Genomic DNA, 23,561 nt, shown 5'->3' with positions numbered 1-23,561 from the left:
TCTTTTACTAAAATTGTTTTATTTAACAAATGATGTCATAAATTTTCATGAAATAAATAAAAATAAAAATTCTTTGATAGGTTTTTTAGGCAGAGTATTCATGATGAAACTTTGTAGAATAGACGACACCTGCCTGTTGTGGAGACACAAGTGTAGAGGACGACGTTTCGAAAGTTTTCCGCCTTTCGTCTTCAAAGGCAGTATTCGTCAATTCTACAAAGTTTTGCCATTTCTTTTATTGCGTTTTGATTTGTTTTGAAACTCGAGCAGAGCTACACGAGGGCTATCTGCGCTAGCCGTCCATAATTTTGCAGAGTAAGACTAGAAAGAAAGCAACTAGTCATCACCACCCACCGCCAACTCTTGGGATACTCTTTTGACCGTCACATTATAATGCCTCCACAGTTGAAAGAGCGAGCTTATTTAGTGTGACGAGGATTCGAACCCGCGACCCTCAAACCTCGAGTCGAATGCTTTAACCACTTGGCCATGCCGGGTTCTCCAAACATATGTGTGGATTTTCACATTCATATGACTTGAGTAACCTGTATTCAAGTGTTTTTATTTTCTTTAATGCTAATATTGTTAAAAGTGCAATTATTAGTTTCGAAAGTTTCGTACTATGGTCTTGCGATCTTTGTTTGACGTTATGTTATGAACCAGGGGTGTGCAACAGGCGGCCCGCGGGCCACAACCCGGCCCGCCAAGCCATTTAGTGTGGCCCTAGTTGTTGTAATCTAACCATGTGGCCTGATCTGTAATCCAACGCAAATGGAATATTTTTAAAAGCATCGATCCTACGGGATTCCCAGGCTTCGACTCGACAAACTTCTAAAATTATCTTTGCTAGAGAGGAGCAGGCCGAATTCGATTGGTCGGCCTCCTTAGGGCATGAATAGGTGACGTGCACTAGCACTATTGTCTACGACTCAACGTCATGTCCTGAACCTCGCCTTCGCCCGCTGGCGACAATTTTCCCTAACCTCTGCTGTCCGTCATTCATTATTGGTGAAAATTTTATTACCTTTTACAGTTACTACAAGAGATTGAAGGTAAATTGATTATTATTTAGCATATTGTTGTGACTTTACTGAATTTATTAAAATTTTTGCTTTCAGATGCATCTGATTCTATGTACAGTGTGACCTCGTTATTCGCGGGGGTTACGTTCTTTACCCTCCCGCGAATAGCGAAAACCGCGAATATTGGACGCAGTTTTAAAACGTATATGTATGCGATTATATACTATATGAAATGCTTCCCAAACACTAATGATACTTATACTCATTGATGCAGTAATAATGTAGCAATATTGCATACTGTCATGTATTTCACTAAATTGTACGTGCGTTACCGGGCTGTGCTTTGCCGTTTGCGTTGTTGGGGAAGCTGAGGCAGTCAGCCAATAGCAGTCCAATCTTGTTTGGTGAAGACGACAATTGATAAAAACGGCTTGATTGAGTAAATACAACAGAAATCTCCTCGAAAAGCCCTTTAAGTCTCTGTGACCTACAAAAACGCAGTTCGCGCATAACCCGCGAATATGCGGGGCCGCGAATGGCGAACCGCGAATAGGCGAGGTCACACTGTATTTTGCTATTCTCAATTAATTTAAGTACCGGAAGGCTATGATCGGGATGCCAATTTAGAAACATGTGTTTCTGTCCATAAGAGGTTCCATGTGTAAATAAATTCTATGTTTTTTTCTACTTTGCTATTTTCGTGAGAATAATTTTTGTTTTGATTTCAGGGCTAGTAAAATGTCAGCAGTTAAGAAACGAAAAATTGATGATGAGGGAAGGTTATTCAACAGTGAATGGTGCACAAAATATCTTGTTGTCCCACATAATCAAGGTGTTGTCTGCCTCGTCTGTCAAACTACAATTGCAGTCATGAAAGAGTACAATATTAAGCGACATTACGCAACTAAGCACTCCTCCCAGTTTGATGAAATTGTTGGTCAGGCACGAAAGGACAAAATTGAATATTTAAAACATCCATTAAAAGCAACAAGGTGTTTTACCACTTTCAAGAAAAATTCAGAACTGGTGACAAAACTGAGTTTTAAGCTTTGTGAATGTATGGCAGAAAAGGGAAAGCCTTTCAGTGATGGAGAATTTAGTAAAATTGTTTAACAATATTCACAGAATATGCATGTCCAGAGAAAAATATTTGGTGGAGCAAACTAGCCTTTCCCGCTTTACTGTCTCACGCAGGACAAAAGATCTTTCAGAGGACATCAAAGAAACTTTGAAAGAGAGATTGAATTCGTGTGAAGCTTTCAGTCTGGCTTTTGATGAAAGCACTGATATCAATGACACATCCCAACTTGTCATTTTCATCAGAGCTGTTACTGCAGGCTTTGATGTTTTCGAAGAGTTTTAGATATGGCAAGCCTTTCCTCCACAACCACAGGACAGGATATTTGTGAACAAGTGCTTAAGGTTGTAGAAAAGTTTGAACTGAATCCTTATAAATTATGTGGTGTTACAACAGATGGTGCTCCTTCCATGACAGGTAGGACAAATGGATTCACCAAGAAATTTCTAACTGCAATTGGAGCACAAGACGTAGTTGTAAGCCATTGCATTATTCACCAAGAGAGCTTGTGCACCAAAGTTCTGGATTTTGCAGAAGTCATGAAAAATGTCGTCCAATGCGTAAATTATATTCGAACACGAGGATTAAATCATCGACAATTTAAAACTTTTTTAGATGAGCTGGACAGTGAGTATTCAGATGTTTTGTACTTCTCTGCTGTACGTTGGCTTAGTAGAGCTGCTACTTTGAAGAGATTCTGGAATCTGCGAGAGGAGATTAAGTTCTTCATGGAGAGCAAACGTCAGAATGTGGACTTCTTGAGCAATGAGAACTGGCTGAATGACTTAGCATTCCTCACAGACATTACACAGCATCTGTCTGATTTAAACTTAAAACTACAAGGGAAAAGTCAACTTGTGAATAAGTTGTTTGAGCATATTTGTGCTTTTGAGAAGAAATTGGAACTTTTCCAGGTTCAGTTGAGAAGAGCCATATTGACCCATTTTACATGTCTTGCAACCAGGAAACTGGAATTTCCTAATCTGGATTGCACCAAATATGGAACCAGTGTACAAAAGCTGCGTGATGAGTTTGCAAACAGATTTCCAGATTTCAGACAAACTGAAATTAGATTGAAATTGTTCGCTCAACCTTTTGATTTGGCAGTGGAAGACAGTCCTGATGATTGCCAAATGGAACTCATTGAACTGCAGGCTGACATGGACACTAAAAGGAAATTCTCTGAAAACAGTTTGCTAGACTTTTACAAACTCTGTGTACGTGAAAAGTTTCCCAATTTGTCCCGTCATGCACAAAGAATTGTCTCCCTTTTTGGTAGCACCTACTGCTGTGAGCAATTTTTCTCCAAAATGAAGCTCATCAAAACCAAATGTAGAAGTCAGCTGACTGATGAACATTTGACCAGTCAGTTAAGAGTGGCAACCACTTCTGTCAAAGCTGATATTGACAAGCTCTGCAAGGACTCTAAATTTCAAGTGTCGCACTAAAATGATCACTCATGCAAAAATATAAAATATTATTGCTTGCATTTTGAGATTTTTTTTTAATTTATTGTGCATGTACACGAATAAGCTTGTTTTTTAAGTGGCCCCGCTTGATTGATGAAGTTGGTTATATGGCACACCCCTGTTATGAACACACGATATATCATTGTTTGTTGCTAAGGGTAAAAGTATACGGTGATATATCTGTGCTTTGCCTACAGCAAGTATCATAACCCAAATTTTGGTGTTTCATAATTTAGAAGTTCTGTTGAGTCATACGATAGGTATAAAAACGAATATAAAAAGGACAAATTTGTCAATCTAATATGAAATATCAGATTCATAATCTGAACCTTGGATATTGTACACTTCCGTAATTTAAGTCTCACCACAACATTTACTGTTTGTAAATTCTGTGATAGAAGTAGTGTCTCGGCTGCTGCTACGCCCGTCCTATCCTATCCGGATTGATTATCCTTGATACTAGGCGAAATTCTTCATCGCTATTATAGTATGGTTGACGCAACATTAAGTATTTTTCTTTGTTTTAAAAAATAAATTTTTAAAATTTTATTATTAATAAATACTTATATTTACATATAGATATGAAATGATATTTTATGTCTTTAAATATAAATTTATTGGAACAATTAAAGTGTGAATTAATAAATTTATATTTATCACGTATAAAGTACACGACATGACACAAAATGTCTGCGATATAAAGGTGTTTTCGATCTATTAGAGACACTGTGCATACAAGTTCATTGAAAATTGGCCAAATTTGAAGAAAGGGAAAAGAAAGAAAATGCCATTAAGTACGATAACGTGTCCACGTCTGTTAATCTTCAAGTCTTTCACATTGGTTTGAAACATAATAATAAAAATGATCCGTGAACTGCTTTAAAGTAATTTTAGTTTGTGTATTGGACGTATTTGTATATTTTAAATATGTTCAAGCTACTTATTCTAAGTTTCTGAAATATAAAGTAACATATTACTGTCGTTTTATGTACGTTTATGAAATTCTTGATAACTGACTTTGCTAAGCTTTCATTGAAGACAGTACTAGTATCTTGATACCGGAATTAATTGAACAAAATGCTTGGATTTTTACTCATTTTCGCAGTGTTCCGGTTTTTTATAATTTTATCAACATGAGCTACGTTTGATAAATAATTTTATTTTTCATTAGTCACCTTTGTCCCTTGATTAACAGACAACACCAAAAGTCTTTTTTTTATTAATGTAAACTTCACATAATATATTGTCAGAAATAAGCATTGTCTACAAAATACAACAAAATTTGGTAGAATATCATCCATGTAATACCCTTTAAATACACCTACTCGGAAAAAATATCGCAACTAGATTTCTTACGTCTAAGGGTCGCTTACAAAATGTAATGATTTTATTTTGTTAATCGCCAGAAGCAGATGAAAATACACGTTTGTAAAAAAAAGTTCAATTTAAGGATAAAGAGAAATATGTTAGCTGTTATTTTGATATAAGGATGACCAAATGGTTCAAGTTTTCATTTACAATAGTTGATAATTTCTTAAAATTCTTCATCTTTCAGTCGCACAGCGGCATGTCTGCGGACTCACAAAACTAAAAACCTGGTTTCGATGTCCGTGATGAACAGAGCACAAATGTGTAGCTTTGTGTTTGACTACAGCTAAAAGCTCATTAACTGAAAATTAACAGGCTTTTCTTAAGGAAAGTTTTAAACTGCTCAAGCCTTAATAGCTCATGTAGAAAACGACGTGGCCAACAACCATGCACTAAACATATGATTATGTATTAATATGAATCTGAATTATTTAAGTTTCTCCAAGTTAATCTCTTATACACATTAAACTGTTTTTCTGAAGGGAAATTATATCGAACAAACTTGGACTTGTATTTGATGACTGTTTATTACACTTAGCACATGACTGGGTAGTTTGATGTCATCTTCATAATTACTTAGTTTAACTAAAACGATCTCGTCTTTTAATTTTCATATGAAATACTCTGCATTTTGTTATTTAACATCCTTCAAAATAGGTTATGTGTGCCATGCCCATACTGAGTATTAAAACCCAGTTTTTAGCGTTATAAACCCTAAAGCTACCTCTGAACTACAGTGGCACAACGGTGTGTCTGTGGGATTAAAACACTAGAATCCGGGGTTTCCTAGTCGTGGTAAGCGGAGCACTGATAATCCATTGTGCAGCTTTGTCCTTAATTATAAACACGACAGATCTTTGCGTTCAGAAGCTGTGCTATTTATTGCCTTGAAAAAATAACCCAGACATAAATGTAATGCCTTTTTGCTTTATTTATTCTATAATTTAGTTGATATTCGTAGAATAAAATAAATTAAAAACAAACCATTTTATCTAATTTGGAGCGAAATGTTTAATTTTATGGGGAGATCGGAAGCAGGAAGCCGATATTTATAAGCAGGAAGTCCTACGTGATTTTAAATAAATAATGTTACTATATGAAAAAAAACCAACAACAACCAATACCAAGCTGACATTATATCTTTAACTTACAGTTCATATATTTCTCATTTAAATCCCCCCAGTAGCATAGTGGGCTTATAATGCTGAAAACCGGGTTTCGATACCCATGATGTGCAAAGCACAGATAACTCTTTGTATAACTTTGTGCTTAATGACAAACAAAAACATCCTTATTTAAAAGACCTACAAACACAATTTTGAAAAGTTACACTTGTCTTACTGGGATTTGTATGAGATGGTGTGATACTTTTATATCGGTTTTATAGAATATAAATAAATACTAATATTTAAAGGATCCTGTCTTAAAAAACATACACTTGTAGAAAGCATAGAGTGAAAAATAAGAAGACTTGCAACTTGTAGAAAATAGAATCGTACACTATGATGCAAAAAATAATAAAAACAAACAGACGTTACATGGCTAAGAAGAAGCTAGTGTGAATATCGTGTAAAAATCTCTCCTTTAAAATAACTGTTTAGCAGCTTAAAATTATATTTTGATAAAATTTCTAAAGTAGCAACGTAGTGACACAGTAATGTAACTGTAGAAATAACTATGTCAAATGTACAAACAACCTTGTATAAAGCATAGAAAAGCAGCTGTATAAATTTACTGTGTAATGATGTATAGGATTAATGTATGCTATACTATAAATACAACTGTATTTTAGAGTACGAAATTAACAACGTAGTTTCGTGAGAAAATATGTGAAGGTAGAAACTAAATTATAAATTATCGATTATAACCATTTATTTATGTATATTTAACTTTAGGTAAAAGTGATATTATATATTTATTTTTATGACTACTAAATGAAGTATCTAATTTTCAGTATGCTATCTACAAGTAAGTTTTGTTATGTGAAAGTTGTACGGTCTGTAATCTAAAGTTAGTTGTCAAGCCATATTGTATATAAATCTTCATTGTTCTTACCAATCTCATCAACAGCTTCTTATGGACAAAAGGAAACCTTTATGAAATCAAAAGAAAAATTTAAGCGTTAGTTTGAGTGCACGGTTATATCAGCTCAACGTGCATCAAAGTCAGTTGTTCTGTTTCTAGGACTAATAGGCTGATCTTCATCTGTTGATTCAACAATATTGGAATCAAACGTAAAATTAATCGATATCTTTACAAGTGTATGATTTTCAAACCCTTAAAATATTTTAACAGTCCCAAGAGTGTGGTATATTAAAACGTATATTTTAATTTAATGTGAACTAACGCTTATCAGAATTTATGTAGCTAACAAAAACGACTAGGTAATATCAGTCTTCTAAAGAAAATTTATGTGCTTCATGAAATATATGGGATTAGAGAACATTCTAAGGAATTGGAATATGCTCTCTAGCTCAAGTCATTCGCAATTCCTTTGTATAGAATAAATTGAGTAAATCCTAACAAAACCTTCTTTTTTATAAACTCGTGTCGACTTCTATTTACTCTTTGTTCCAGTCACACCTGATACTCACATCAAAATGTTTTTGTAATAGTTCAACAGGAAAGTCGTGGAGAGAATAAAACAAATCACTTTAACAGATTTGTAGAAGTATAGAAGTTGTGCTTTTTGTAAAACATGTAGTATAATATAAAAACAATTCCGACATGACATTAGTTTTTTTTTTAATATGTTATCTGCACGTGATTCACATGGAAATTTAGAAAAGGGGTAGCGTCTCCTACTTTCAGGCCTGGCATGGCCTAGCGCGTTAAGGCGTGCGCTTCGTAATCTGAGGGTCGCGGGTTCGCGCCCGAGTCGTGCCAAACATGCTCGCCCTCCCAGCCGTAGGGGCGTTATAATGTGACGGTCAATCACACTATTCCTTGGTAAAAGAGTAGCCCAAGAGTTGGCGGTGGGTGGTGATGACTAGCTGCCTTCCCTCTAGTCTTACACTGCTAAATTAGGGACGGCTAGCACAGATAGCCCTCGAGTAGCTTTGTGCGAAATTCCAAAAACAACAACTCCTACTTTCCTTTATAATTAAACAAAGAGAAACTTTTAGCCTAAAAATAAACAATTTTATCTTTTTGATGTCAAATTTATATTTATATGAAGACTGAAATAGATCACAAAGAAGTAGTGTACCAATAGTTGTACAGATTTTAAAATGTAATAGCTTTTTTAACGAAGGCTAAAAATTAAGACTGAAACATATGATGCTCCAGAAATATTTACGCTTTACAGAGGGTAGAGTATGTTATATCAAAACGATTTTAGAGCTTTATCAAGTCGTTACGGTCCATATTGTCACGCCTGATCATGTTCCACTTGACGACCATATATATTTGATAATAATCCTTCAGCACAGTTTCCATTAGTATAGGCTTCATCTTAAGGTTGTCATATTCAAACCATACCATGTCTTTATAAAAGCATTCCATAATCCATATAGAGTACTTGGATGATATATTTCCGCATACGTTTCAACATTTCTAATACACCCAGGTATTCATATGGAAGAGAGTAAATACCTGTTTAATTTTGTAACTGTTTGAGATATGTGACAGTTGAAAAGAAAATCACCTTGGCATTGTTTTAAAACGATCATTCTTCATCATGTTACTTGCTGTTGTTTGGATCACGTAGACTAACTTTCCTGTTCGCGGATTCTCACAGTCGCAAATCGTCACAGTTTACTTATTAAGCAGGAGAACGATTTGTTTTGTTTCTTTCTGAATATTTTGGTGCCTCAAACGACTGTAGTATGATGCTATCTAGTAACGTAAAATTTAGTTTTGATACATGTCTTTGAACCATGACTTGGTATCGACTGGTTACTATATTCAACACAGGTTCAATATAACTTATTCAATCTTTTATGTAAAACTTTCACATGATCTCCACCAACCTTCTGATTTTATACAAGTACTTTCACCATTTGATCAGCTCATTCACAAAACTCTCCACTGAAATTTCTTTTCTTTGTTTTATTGACACTATATATGAAGCTAACCCACATAACTGGTGGTGGAGTGTAAACCATAGTATTGAATGGTTTCTACAGAGCAAAGACCAATAGTATTAGGTCTAGAGGTCGTCGTGTTTCGAATAACAGTCTTGCATATGTGGTCCAGTAGTTTGATGAAAATCGTCTAATGTTACACGTAAACAAAGTGTGAAATAAAGTGATACCTGGCGCATTGTACAAAGGACGTTATAATAACCCCCAGACTTTCAGCTTAAGTAGAGAAAAAGTATTAATCTTGTCCAGGTAGGTAAATCCTGTGACACAGTTACTAAGGTAACACTACTTTCTTTTATACCGGATAATACAGTGACCTTCTTAATGTATCTGAAATAATATAACTGATGAACAGTCGTAATGAATTTAAATGCAAATTCAGCTTATAATTTCAAATTTTATTCCTCGTATCTAATTCTAATGTAAATCACGTAGTTTAAAATACATCACATTGCTTTTAAACCAACCCTAACAAAACACAAAACAAACTGAATGTTTCACTGGGGTGGAAGACTATTGGAAGAATGAAAGTCTGACAAATAAAGTAGGACAATTGTAACTTCAGGTTAACCTCTTTGTTAAACTGAAAATGACCTAGGAAGGTCGAAACGTTGTTCTCTGCTTTATTAGTAAAAATGTTAATACTCATAGCAACTGTTCTGAGATACATTTTTGTTTCAAGTGGGTTTCTCGTCATAAATAAACAGGGCATTGTAAATTGTCTATGAGTGTCGTTATAATAATGTGGAATTATTTTTAAGCTACTGTGTAACTAGTTCCAAATCACTGTGGAACTATTTCCAAACCATTGTGGAACTGCTTCCAATCCAGTAATTTAGTCGCTCGATGGCAAGACATATCATCTTATGAAACCTAAGTGGTGATCCTTATGTGTCGATTTTGTTTTCCTTCAATCGTAAAGCACCTGCATAGAAGCTGAATCAAATATTTATACATGCAACTAGATGCTGTTTCGTTACACTCGTAGCTACAAACAAAGTTTATTGCCAGATGTCTAAGGATGTAATTACAATAAGGCATGAAACATCTCGTCTGTGAAGAGAATGTGTAGCAACAATACATGGAGCGATATCTAACTAAAGACCCTTCATGTATTCCGTAGCACATACCCGTTTAAACAGAAACTATAACAGTATTCTACATAATATTTAACATGGCATATAAGACATCGGTGGAGTATGGTTTGAATATATATAAACGTTGATGGACGTATCCATCTTTATATTATATAACGTAGTGAATTCTATACATTTTACGACTTTCTTGGGGCTACATACCATAATAAATACTAATGTCTGCCCAAAATTCTTAATCTTTTCAACGCTATCATCAGAATAAGTGTCCGAAAAGAGCAACCTTTGTGCTAACCAGATTTCAATACCATTTATGTGTTTATCTGTATACGTTTTCTTAGTTGTTATTTGTACGACAATTAAAAAATCACTCTGTTACGTAGTATTTAAAAAAAAATTACAGTATCACTGTGTCATTGCAACACGAATTTTGATTTCCGGATGTTTAGGAATGTTCTAGTGGTGGACTGTGCACCCACGCTCAGTTTTTAAAGTACTTTTCGATATAATCACTCTCGCAAGGCCCGGCATGGCCAGGTGGGTTAAGGCATTCGACTCGTAATATAAAGGTCACGGGTTCGAATCCCGGTCGCACCAAACGTGCTTGCCCTTTCAGCCGTTGGAGCGTTATTATGTGACAGTCAATCCCACTATTCGTTGGTAAAAGTGTAGTCCAAGAGTTGGCGGTGAGTGGTAATGACTAGCTACCTTCCCTCTAGTCTTACACTACTAAATTAAGAACAGCTAGCGCAGATGTTACATTGGCGTTACTTTGGATAAAAGAAAACACGTCATCGATGCAGGTACCCAGTTAATTATGTGTTCTATTTCTAATGCACTTCACTTCTTTTGTCAGTTATGATTTGTTTTGTTAACAGTATAGTGTTGACCACAGAATACTTTGTACCTTTTCCAACCGAGTGCAGAGTTGGTTTACTTGTGGCAATAACAACCATACAGAAACTCCATATCGATTAGAGGACTAGGAGAGATGTGAATGAGAAAAGTTGAGTTCTTTCTACCTACATTGTATTATTATTAACTAGGTAAAATAAATACTATCTTGTCACATGTGCTAAAACTTGGATGTGAAACAATGGAATTCTGTTGTATATTTAACGGTGAAATATGTAACGCTTTCTCTCAGAGCTTTAAAAATCTGTTTTCATTTTTGTTGCACGCGTTTGATGGAACGATCAGATTTTGTTCATTTGCAATCCAGTTTAACAGCAAACTTGAAAACTTCTTTTATTGAAGCGTCGAAATTCTAAAGCTCTGCCACACATATATATCAAAATATTATACTAAAATATTTGTAAAATATTATGATCATAAATAGAAGCTCACATGTTGTTGTACAACGTCTTTGGTATACTTATATACATAACGTTCAGCTAGAAAATATCCCATACAGACAACATATGGGCATAAACTGTAGTCAAAGTACTTCCTCTTCTTTCTATGCCACGTACAAACTATTATTTTTATGAAAAGTATAAAAAAATATTTATTATCTATTTATCGAACGCTAATTTTAATCTTTTGTACGGTTGTTCAGAAATAGTGAAAAACGTGAATTAAAATCGTTAAGTATTTGAGTTAAATATAAATACGGTTATGTTTATTTCCATTGCGTAGGAGTTTAGAATTTTCAGGCCCTGCTACAGTTGATTGGGAATAGGTAAAGTTACTAACTATTCTTTATTTATAAGAAAAATAAAATATTTCTATATTTAGTTTATTTGGAATTATAGTTAGCAATAAAGTTTTGTTAGGATATTACGACGTATAATTGTTTCTTTTGAAAATACAGTTTTATTATCTTTAGTATTATGTGTCTTGATGTTTGAAAATATACGGAACTTAAACGACAAAATTCCGTACTAAATATATAAATGCAAATAAATTTCCTCTCGTAATATAATTTAAAGACGAAAAAAATATATTTTTTCTTATATTTGTATCTTTCGTTATTATGTACCTTAAAATAGTACGTTTTTAATCGTATACTGTTAAAGGTTTAAACTAATTGGTGGACAACAAAGGAATAGTTAATCATAAAAACGAAACTGTGAGTAATCGACATAACTTCACAAATAACCAACTAAATAATGTTGTAAACAGTAAAGTTACTGTTCTATTAACAGCTAAGATTCTAAAGTAACACTAGAAGTAAATCAACATTAATTTAAAACAGGTTTAATGTGGGAACGGAAAAAACTTTGCAAATTATGGGAAAACATCACATTTTCTGTAATAAAATTCCTTTAAATAAACATATAACAAGGCTTAACTATTATCCATTAGTTTTTCTTTCATTTTTATAAAAGTTTCATTGCGCAAACTCGAAACTTGGTATTCCAAATATAAAAAAAACATTTTGTTTCAAAATTAATGTTCTGTTCCAACTGATAAATAAGGTTTATACAATTATTTTATATTATATTTTAACCAGTATCTGCAGTTTATATAATCATGTTATTATAATATTTATATTCTATTTTAGCCGATATTTGTAGTTTAGAAAATTATATAATCAAAATATTTATAGCATAAAGGTAGAAAATATATCAATTGGAATCACCAGTTTTCAAAATTTAAGTGTTTGAAGTTATAAAATTAAGTTATATTTGTAACTGGAAACAGTAATTAGATCTAAGGAATCGACCGAATTAACAGAGTAAATGTAATATTGTTTATAATTTGAGGTTACTGTCGTATTTCATTTCTCTGTATACGTGCGCGTAATTGGTTGGATGTGATAATACAGAATAAATCAAGTACTAGCACATAATAGGTTGGTTAGTTGATTGTGATAAAACTGAATAAATTCTGAATTGGCGCATATTCATTTAATTTTTGTACCTTGATAATATTCTATAAACTACTCAGTATATTTATTGTCTAAAACTAGCTAAATGTTGTGAACACTATGTCCAAGTACAAAATGTTATGAATTATATGTCCAAGTACAAAATGTTGTGAATACTATGTCCAAGTACAAAATGTTGTGAACACTATGTCCAAGTACAAAATGTCGTGAATACTATGTCCAAGTACAAAATGTTGTGAAAGCAAAAAATCGTTGTTTCTTTCTCTGTGAGTTTCGTTTATTTTTCTTGTGCGTGCGTGCTGTTTCTTTAACTTATAAGATTAGACTTAAATAGGATGCCAACCAGAAAATAAAAAAAAACTGTTTAGTAACAATACGCAGTTTATTATTTACTATGATCAATGTATTCATTAATTAAACAAAAGAGAAACGCAACAGTTCCGAAACGTCGTTATAACAATATTTAATAGAAATTGTGGTTTTGGTTTGGTTTGTTTTGAATTTCGCGCAAAGCTGCATGAGGGCTATATGGGCTAGCTGTTCCTAATTTTGCAGTGTAAGACTAGAGGAAAGGCAGCTACTCATCACCACTCACCGCCAACTCTTGAGCTACTACTTTACCAATCAATAGTTGGATTGACCATCACATTATAACGCCCCCACGGCTGAGAAGGCGATCATATTTGGTGTAACAGGGATTCGAACCTACGACCCTCAGATTACGAGGGACCAGAAGATGTGTAATGGTAAAAGCTGTCCCAAAATAATCCAGGTTAATTCGAGTACATTGAATGCAAGAAAGTCTTGGTGAAATTCTTGTTAAAATTAATTGGAAAGGCCCAAACAAAGAGAATGTAACAAATAAAACTAACATACATGTTAAAAAAAATGAAACAGTTAATTGTGTCTTGATAACAGATGTATCCGTGAAAGGAAGGCCCACACAAGAGCGTTATTGGTATTCCAAATCACAACATTTATTATTTAAACCACCGTTCATTAGTTGCATATACTGGAAAATAATGACATTGGAATCCCCTTAAATGTACGTTGTTTTTCGTAATTCCTGATTAAATGATTAAGTGTTTAAGAAAGTAGGTCTATGACAACAATAACAACTAAATAGAAATATAAGAATAAAATAAAAAATAATCTTACCTATTTTTTAAGAAAGTTAAACCAGTGTCTTCAACTTGAGCAAAATTATTATACAGGTATGAATGTTTCATGTTTTTACTGTTCCTTACACTCAAGTTATCAATAAAGGAAAGTATGTACGTATTTTGAATTCTTTCTTTATTCACTTGACATGGAGCCCCCTAGTGGCTCAGTGGTAAAACTGAAGACTTATAACATCAATAATTTTGATACCTGTAGTTGTCACTGCTCAGATAGCTCATTGTGTAGAAATGTATTCTGAAGACGGGTGGTATAGGTAATAAAATTTTAATTGAAACAAGTACAAAACAACGTTTCGACTTTCTCAGGCCATCTTCAGGTTATCAAAGGAGCCCATTGTGTAGCTTTGAGCTTAACAACAAAACAAACAAACAAATTTGACACGAAACTTAATAATTCCAATAGAAAAAGAAGAAAAACATTCACTGATGAAACACAGTCATAACGTCTCTTAACTGTATACATTCTGACTGTAAAGGTTTTTCGTTTATGAGTCTGCAGTGAAATGTTTAATTGAGGGAAGAAAACAGAATAGTTTTCTTGTGTTTGGAAAAGATTAGTTTCCAATTATTTTTGACGACATGTTGTTATGTACAAAAAAGTTTACAAGTGTAAGAATAAGATTAGTTGAAACACCAAAACTGTTAATGATAGAAAATAAAGAGCGTTATATCTTTTTCACAAGCCATTAATTAATATGGCCAGTTCTTAAATATCTAGCTGTTAGATGGCGCTCCCAGTCAAAGTAAACTGAGCAAGCAGTTGTCCCACACTGTTTCCATATAGTAAGATAGTTGTGTGGCTCACGAGATACAGAACAGTTGGAATGTAATTATTTGTGGCTCTGGCACTTACACACTATGTTTACTCTCTTACTTTTGATAAACACTCTCCTTGTGCAAGGTAAGCCATTTTACCATTTTTTATATGGCAAAATTCTTCAGTTAAAACTTACCAGTTAATTAAAAACAATTGTATAGAAACAGCAATAATATCGTTCTTAAGATGAATTATAAAAAAAGCACCTCGATACTCTTGAATCAAAACTTACAGGTTTTTTGTTTTCTACTACTTGTTTGCCCAAAACATTTTGATAACTGCTCGAAAACTGTAAGAGATTCGTTAATAAACGTAAATGAATAGTTACTTTGCATGGTCTTTTATCTCCGCAATTAGCCTACTACTTACTTTTAACATCGTTAATATTGGAATCTAGTGATTAAACGTAAAAGCTAAATAACGTACACCATATTAAACTCAGTTCAACAGTTAATATTGGAATCTAGTGATTAAACGTAAAAGCTAAATAACGTACACCATATTAAACTCAGTTCAACACTTTTTGATATATATATAATTTGTTCTTAACCACAAAATTGATTTTCATTCGGGATAAACTGGCGTTGGAATAGCTGTTTTATTTAGTGCAGTAGAAAAAGAGGAAATAAATACTATCAGTGTATCTATTTATTTATTTGAAATAGAAAAGTATTTTAGGACTGTTTCAAGAATTAAATATATTACTCAATTCTAACTTCATACCATGAACGTATAGAAAAGTAAAAAGTGATCGATTGTAATAGGTAGAAATTAATATAATTCAGTTTCAATATCAATGTAATTGGAAAGCACACGTACTTAAAGTACACGGTTTCTTATATCAATTGGAAAGTCACTTGTCAAAGAAATCTGGGTTCATATAATGACAACTTGATCAAAAAGTTTAAAATAAGAAAACTCTTCTCTGTGTTTAATAAAATGCCATCTCCCCCAGTAGCACAGCGATAAGTCTGAAGGCTTATAACGCTAAAAATCGAGTTTCGATGGCCGTGGTGAGCACAGCACAGATAACCCATTGTGTAACTTTGCGTTTAACTACAAACAACGCGAAGTAATATATTTATATATACGTTTTGATCATGAATTTTCAGGTTCACACGAAAAAACCAAAAACGTTGACACTGGAAACAACTTTTATGGGAATTGAAAAGAGAAAACACGGATCTCGCCATTATCATTATGTAATCCATTTAAAACAATGGGTACAATAAACACTTTTGTGATAGTCACATATCAAAGATGTTAAGAAGAAGCTGAGTTTATAAGTACAATAAAAATATAACTAGCTATTAACGTAATTTTATAAGAACTATTTTCTACCTACTGAATCTACAATATACCTTATAGATCGTTCCAAAACAGAGCCTTTTTACAAAGCTTAGTTTAGTTGTCAAGAATATAAACAAATAAGGTAGTTTAAACTTGTAATTAGTAGAAGTGTGTGATGGAAATATTTCCGTTTTTGTTGCAGTTCTCTTTATTATTTTATTCATAAATTATTTTAAAACAATTATGTGAATGTTTGACACGTTTCCTATACATTTTAATTCTCTGACCTCAGAGCACGTGATATTTACTTCAGAAATTTAAAACAAAATCCTCCTTGGAGTAAAAAATCTGGATCTTTAACACTTTTAACCTAAATACTTTTTAAAGCCAGTAGTGTATGCTCCTTTAATATGCTAGCCAAATTTCTACTTGGAGACAGAAATACCTAATAATTTAAGCATATTTTACCTACAATTGTCCTTGGAGACAGAACGTTTTGATCTTTAACTTTAATCCATAATCATTCTTGTAGACAAATAACTTATAGTGTAACCATTTTAGTCAAAATTCTTCTTAGATAGATAAATACCTAATAACTGAACCTTTTTAAACCAAAATGATTCTTGTGGACAGAAATACTTGATAGTTTAACCATTTTTTTACCCAAATCATTTTTGAAGCCTGAATTGGGGTATTTTGTAATTTTCAACTCATTTAATCCTTGGAGTTTAAATTGGGGTATTTACATATTTTAGCTAATCTCTCATTGGAGACGACAATGTTTACTACTTTAATAATAGCTATAACGTAAAAATCGGACACTAAACATCTTATATTAAGAAGAACACTGCAATAATAGTTAAACTCGTATATGGGAACTAATTCAGGTAACAATTATGAATTAATAACACATACACAACTCAGAAATACATTGAACGTGTCGTTATTGTTCAAGCATGAGCTTTACATTTACACTCAGGAAAGCGATTGTTGATTGGTTATGAAAATCATCTCGCATACTGAGGATTTCTCTAAGCTTGTGAGCTATTCAAATTTTTGTTACAAAATTGATATCTTCATACAAATTGTTGAAATATTTTTCCTCGCAGTTGAAAATAAAATGTATACGTATTTGCACAGAATTGTATGAAATGCTATTAAAAATTATGTGTGTGTGTGTATATATATAGGTTACATACATTTCATCCTAGACTTGCCATGAAGCTTTAACATAAACAGCATGTGGTTTAAAATATTCTGTGTTAAACGATCTAACAATGCAGTTACATCACATTTAGATTTCAAACCAGGGTAAAGAACGCGGGTCCTTTAAGAATAATATTCTGATTGTCTTATTATATAACACTTGTTTAAATCAGGAATGACAAATATGTTGGAAAGTGTAAAAATCCTCAGTATATTGTTGTAAACCTTGTTTAGATTCAAGTTAAAGAAATATTTGAATATTTATAATTTAGTACTGAACTAACTTATGCATTTATTTACTGAACATAATCAACTTCAGGCAGAAAACTACGTTTAAACATTTTGTTAACGGGTACATTTTTGATATACTGTGCAAATTTTGTAATTAAATAATAAACGTCTAAGTCTCATTCGTGAAATCAAACCTTCAGAAGAACAGAATTTGCAGCTCCAAAGCATCAAGCTGTTCATCATTATGATATATTTTATAATAAAGATACATTTTCTGTTATTATGGACTCACCAATCTCTTTTTAAAAGTACTGTTTGTTTTCATGATTTGCATATTGTATATTGATAAATACAGTATATAACTGAACATTAAACTGCCCTACTAATAAATACATAAACATAACGGTAAAATACAGAAGAATACATGTTTTATTTACTTAAATATGAAATAATATTTAAACCTAGAAATAAATTAAACTAAATTATACATTGTTGCCACTCGTAATCAACACACTCACGTTTCTTCCACTCTTTGAATTGAGATGTTTGTTTGTTTGTTTGTTGTTAAAAGCAACGAGTTACGTGTGCTATGACACTGAGCCTTATATTTTAACACTGTAGGCTGTCAAGTGTGTCATATCGGTATTAAGGCTGATTATATTGTTTTAAGAAGACACAGATTTAGCAAGTAATCTTATTTCATTCCTGAATTGTTCAGTTTTACTTGCTAATTTGCTACCAAATTACAGACACCAAGATCAAGTATTGAAAAAAGTACGTGATAGATTTATACGTGACATTTAAAGGACGACATTAATCAGTTTATCTGGTGATAGATATAAACACTGACAGGTGGTGCTAAAGAGCAAATGTTGATACCGTTAGATAGAGTCTCCTGGGAGAAGACGAATCATTCTTTAAAATGTATTCAGTTTAATATTACTAATTTCATTTGAAATTTTAGTTACCGGAAATCCACTTTGGGTGAGTAAAATAGTCTTGGAGAGTGGTAAGTGATGCATGTGTAGCCTGAACCATGAAATGGCCACAAGAGCGGTAAAGTAGATTGCTTAGGGAAAAAAAAAAACAGTTGATGAATAATTATTACATATTACATATACCATGGTTGGTATAGTTTATTACTGTATTACACCTAACATAACGTGCACCTCAATAGTTTAGAATCAATCCAAGCACATTATTTACACACAATGCTCCTTTCATATGAGCTTATAATTTATATAATTATTACTTTTAATTAAACTTCTAAGTCCATTTATTAGATTTGTAACAGTACAAGTGTGCTTAGTTTACACATGAACTAATTAGATAATTGGACGCTTAAATGAGAAAAAAACGCAGGTTATTAGATAAGTAATATAAATATATTAAGCGCGTGTTTGGTCTAAAGAAGATTATCCGTATTCTGATGTCAGGTATCTGAATAATACATAGTTTCAACTTTAACAGTACGTTCTCAGTAGCCTTAAGTTTACTATATAGATAGTAGACAGTTTAGATTTTATGTATATCTAGTGCCTTCTAAATATGTTGTAAATTACTGAATTATGCAAAAGAAGTTATAATTATGTAATTATTAAAAATAGATACAATGCAAGAAAAGAATTAGCAGTTGCTTTTCGAGCTATTTTTCTCTTAGTATGTACTTATGTAAAAATAATCACAATATATGCCTTTGGGCAAAATTACTAAAGTTTATTAGTTCAAAGATAAACAACGATAACTTTTCAAATAAAGTACAAGGGTCAAGAACGGTATAAAATTTAAATATCGTCACGTGTAGACAATTGTATTTAAGTGTAACTTAAAGGTAAGTCGTTAAAAGTTTAAGAATAAAAGTAACGAGAAGCACAAACGAAGTAATCCTTCAAGAGGTATTCAATGTTGGTGTAAAAACAGAAATGTTTTAATATTTATATTTAACGCCATTTTGTGTCTAAACGATCCCAGTTAATTACCGATAAAATTCAAAACTTCTGTGTCTCAACAAACCCTCCTTAAACGATGCAATAAAAGTTTCAGAACAACGTATTATGTTTTACTTACATAACTATCTCGTGTTGCCAGAAGCACACTATGCTTCGATGAACATTATTGTATAAAGTATTGTTTGCTTCTGGTTAAGCACAAACCTATACAATAAGCTGGCTGTGTTTTGCCTGTCAGAGGTATCGAAACCCGGTTTCTATGTTGTAAGTTTGAAAACATAAAGCTTTGTCACTGATGGAAATCCACAAAGTAGCACATTCAAATTTAGCATTTTCTGTTAAATAGTGTTAATCTAAGATCCTTTATAAGAGATAATGAAAAGAGATATCTCAATAAACAGTCTATGAGATAGGTTAAGATGAAAATTAATTTACGCTTTTTCCATGTTTTATATGATATCTAGTAAGTTATACAATCCATTAAACTTGAATACCTGTTAATATTAATACATATAGCCTTACAATTTAATATAAAGGGTCAATTAATTTTCATCTTAACCTATCTCATAGACTGTTTATTGAGACTTTTTATTAACGATGCTTTCATAAGAGTGAAATAAAACATGAATTATTACGTTTTATTTTCAGTATAAAGTAATTGATAGTTTAAGGGAACTTACTAAAACAATGTATAAACTTCTGACTGTAAGATATAGATGTACACACACGTGTGTATAGATGTGTATCTGTGTGTGTCATGGACTGGATTTAATTTGTGAGATCTAATCGAAGGGTGTATTTCAATAGAAACAAAAGTAAAGGTTTGGCAATCGTAAAAACTCAACATATTTAAAGCAAAGTTTGACAAAATCATAGAAAATGATTAAGTGTCTCACATACATCGTTGATAATATAACTACGATAGACGGTGACAAAATACAATTAGTTGTTGAAATGGTAAATAGACCAGAAAAAACAATGTAGACAAAACAAAAGTAGCAAAAATACGTAAAGAATTAGAATGCGTTTGATCTAGGCCCGGCGTGGCCAGGTGGTTGAGGCACTCGACTCGTAATCCGAGGGTCGCGGGTTCAAATCCCCGTCACACCACACATGCTCCTCATTTCAACCGTGAAGACGTTATAATGTGACGGCCATTCCCACTATTCGTTGGTTAAAGAGTAGCCCAAGAGTTGATGGTGGGTGGTGATGACTAGCTGCCTTCCCTCTAGTCTCACACTGCTAAATTAGGGACGGCTAGCGCAGATAACCCTTGAGTAGCTGTGCGCGAAATTAAAAACAAACAAACAATGCTTTTGGTATATTCCTAAAGCAATAAAATGGTATGACATTCACCTTTAATAACATAAAGTTTAATGATTTCCATTGATGTTAAATTGTCGGTTATTTTGAATGTTATTTCATTATCAGTTGTTCTCCTTATGTTGTACTTTATCTTCACAAAATATTAAAACTTTGTACCTGAACTAAGTGTCATATGTTCGTAAGATGTTTTGTTTAGACTTAATAAGCGTGCTTGTATAGAAAGACATAAATTCGTAATATGTTTAGTATTAAAAAAGAAGGTACTTATTGTTACATATCCAACTGATTAAATAGTAAAAAATCAAGCACGAGAATTCTTTTATCAAAAACAAATTATGAACTGCATAAATATTTTCATTTTCTGTAGAAAATACATACTGTGCTGTCCTAAAAACACACGTCTTATTTCCCTATGAATATTCGGCAAGGTATGACTGTTATATTGACACAGGTATACATTTGTAATTAGATAACAAGTTGACGAACTTCTATGATGTTTCTTACTAGATAACAGAATATCGTGTGTAATGCCTACACGTTAAAGTGTTAACACCGTATATCTTGCTGCGTCTCTTCTAATACCCTTTTATCGATTTAAAATCGCTTTTGTAATTTTTTCTACAAAAGATTTACCGCTATAATCTATTTAATATCTTACACACAAATATATCGACTGGTGGCAATTTCTTGTGGTAAAAGAAGAACAGAAGGGTAATGGGAAAAAGTACTTTAGGTTCGAGAAATGGAAGATCGAAAACGTTCTGACAATTCCTCACACAAAATAAATTTTTTGTGGTGAAGGAAACTATACAGGAACAAAGAACTACCTGGATATAATATTACGACTGTGTATATTTTCCATATATTTTCTCTTATTTACATTTCCCTAAATACGTAAGCCTGTTTAGCAATTGCCAATGGTATAGCGGTCAATCGACGTCGTCTTTAATAATAAACGTTTGTATTACACACAGTAATATGATTTTTGCAGGTAAATCATTGTTGGTGAATTGATTTAATATTCCAATAGATAATTAGGAGTAAATTATGTAAGTAAATTATAACTTTTTTACACATGGCATACGCGTAAAATACATATTAGTTTTGTATAATGGCAACAATTATTTCATGAATGTTTTCTTATAAAAGCAATATCTGTTTTGGAAATCTGCGGTGATGAATATACATTGCAAACACACAATTTAATTATACAGTTCAGTTTGCCTTTCGCAGAATCCCCGTCACACCAAACATGCTCGACCTTTCAGTCGTGGGGGCATTATAATTTGACGGATAATGCTACTATTCGTTGGTAAAAGAGTAGCCCAAAATTGGCGGTGGGTGGTGATGACTAGCTGCCTTTCTCCTAGTCTTACACTTCTAACGTAGGGACGGCTAGTGCAGATAGCCCTCGAGTAGCTTTGCGTGAACTTCAAAACAAACAAGCCTTTCGCAATCCCAAATGTCAAAATTTTCTTGCGTTATTACTGTTTAAAGTATCTGAGTTAAAGTCATGTATTTGAAATGCATTGATTTAAAATCTGATAAGTATACAAAACATAACAAATTCTGAGAAGAGAGCACGACACGATACTTTGTCATCAAAGTACCGCAGTAATCCTCAAATATCGGGAGTTATAAAAGTGGAAATTGAAGAGGAGATCAGTAACATACCATGAAGTGTGTAGTGAGCTGTGGTACCTGATATTCATAAATGGTGAGGCTATATCGAACACACCCCTGCACCCGTAAGTGAGTAGTGTGTGAGGTAACTGCTTGGTGTTCATCAATGACTAAGTTGTATCGAACACATTCTATGTTGTGTATTCTTTGGACAGTTCTTGTCGTTTCCATTAAATACTGGAGAGAAAGATAGGGAACAACAATGTTATTATTAAATTATTATATGTATTAAAATTACACATCGTGAAGTACGTCTTCATTTGTTCACGAATAACAGCTAGTTAAATCATATCTACTAATAAATCGTTTTGATAAAATATCGTCCTTTGAAACAAAATATCTTTGTTTGTTTTACTGAAATTTCCGTAAAGCTAAAGGAGAGCTATATGTTAATGTTGAAGCGAGAAATATGAAGAAACACAATTTACTAGTCAACACCTTCTCACCGCGCTACTCGTTCACCGACTAAGAGTTGGATTGACTACAAATTATATCGCCAATTATATGCCAAGAAAATTTCCAATGACTCAAAGACCTGTGATACAATATTTCTTTTACAGATGATTAGCACTTCATGCTCCATTCTCAAGTTCATACAAAAACGAGACATATTTTATTAGTAAAAACAGACTCCTATATCCTGTGGAATGGTGTCATTAATGTCAACCTTATTAGGAAAACCACTTCCATCTCTTTACGTATCCAAACGCTGGGGTAAAGTATCCAGATTTTAGCCTAGAATGTTCACCTTCAGCATACTGAATTGTTCGACACGTTCCATGAAGAAAGAATTTGTCAGAGAAATTAGCTGGTATGCTTATTACGCTTTAGCTTTATTGAGCATGCATGGGATACTTTCGAAAGAGGTGGTCGAGATAATCTCTGGACTTTATCAGCACTCTGGTGTTAAAATTGATGCTAGTATGCTC

At 32.9% G+C, this 23,561-nt stretch overlaps 1 protein-coding gene across 1 annotated transcript in view; it reads left to right on the top strand.

The window, feature by feature from the left end:
• Positions 1–14,903: 14,903 nt before the first annotated feature.
• Positions 14,904–23,561, top strand: part of LOC143232336 (uncharacterized) — a 118,634-nt gene continuing 109,976 nt past the window's right edge. The window contains exon 1 of the mRNA XM_076467636.1: positions 14,904–15,031. Within this exon, the coding sequence (XP_076323751.1) occupies positions 14,989–15,031 (43 nt within the window). The 5' untranslated portion in view covers positions 14,904–14,988. The remainder of the gene's footprint in view (positions 15,032–23,561) is intronic.

The sequence above is a fragment of the Tachypleus tridentatus genome, chromosome 1 (genome assembly GCF_004210375.1).
Source record: "Tachypleus tridentatus isolate NWPU-2018 chromosome 1, ASM421037v1, whole genome shotgun sequence".
Lineage (NCBI taxonomy): Eukaryota > Metazoa > Arthropoda > Merostomata > Xiphosura > Limulidae > Tachypleus > Tachypleus tridentatus.
This window is presented reverse-complemented; position numbering and strand designations above follow the sequence as displayed.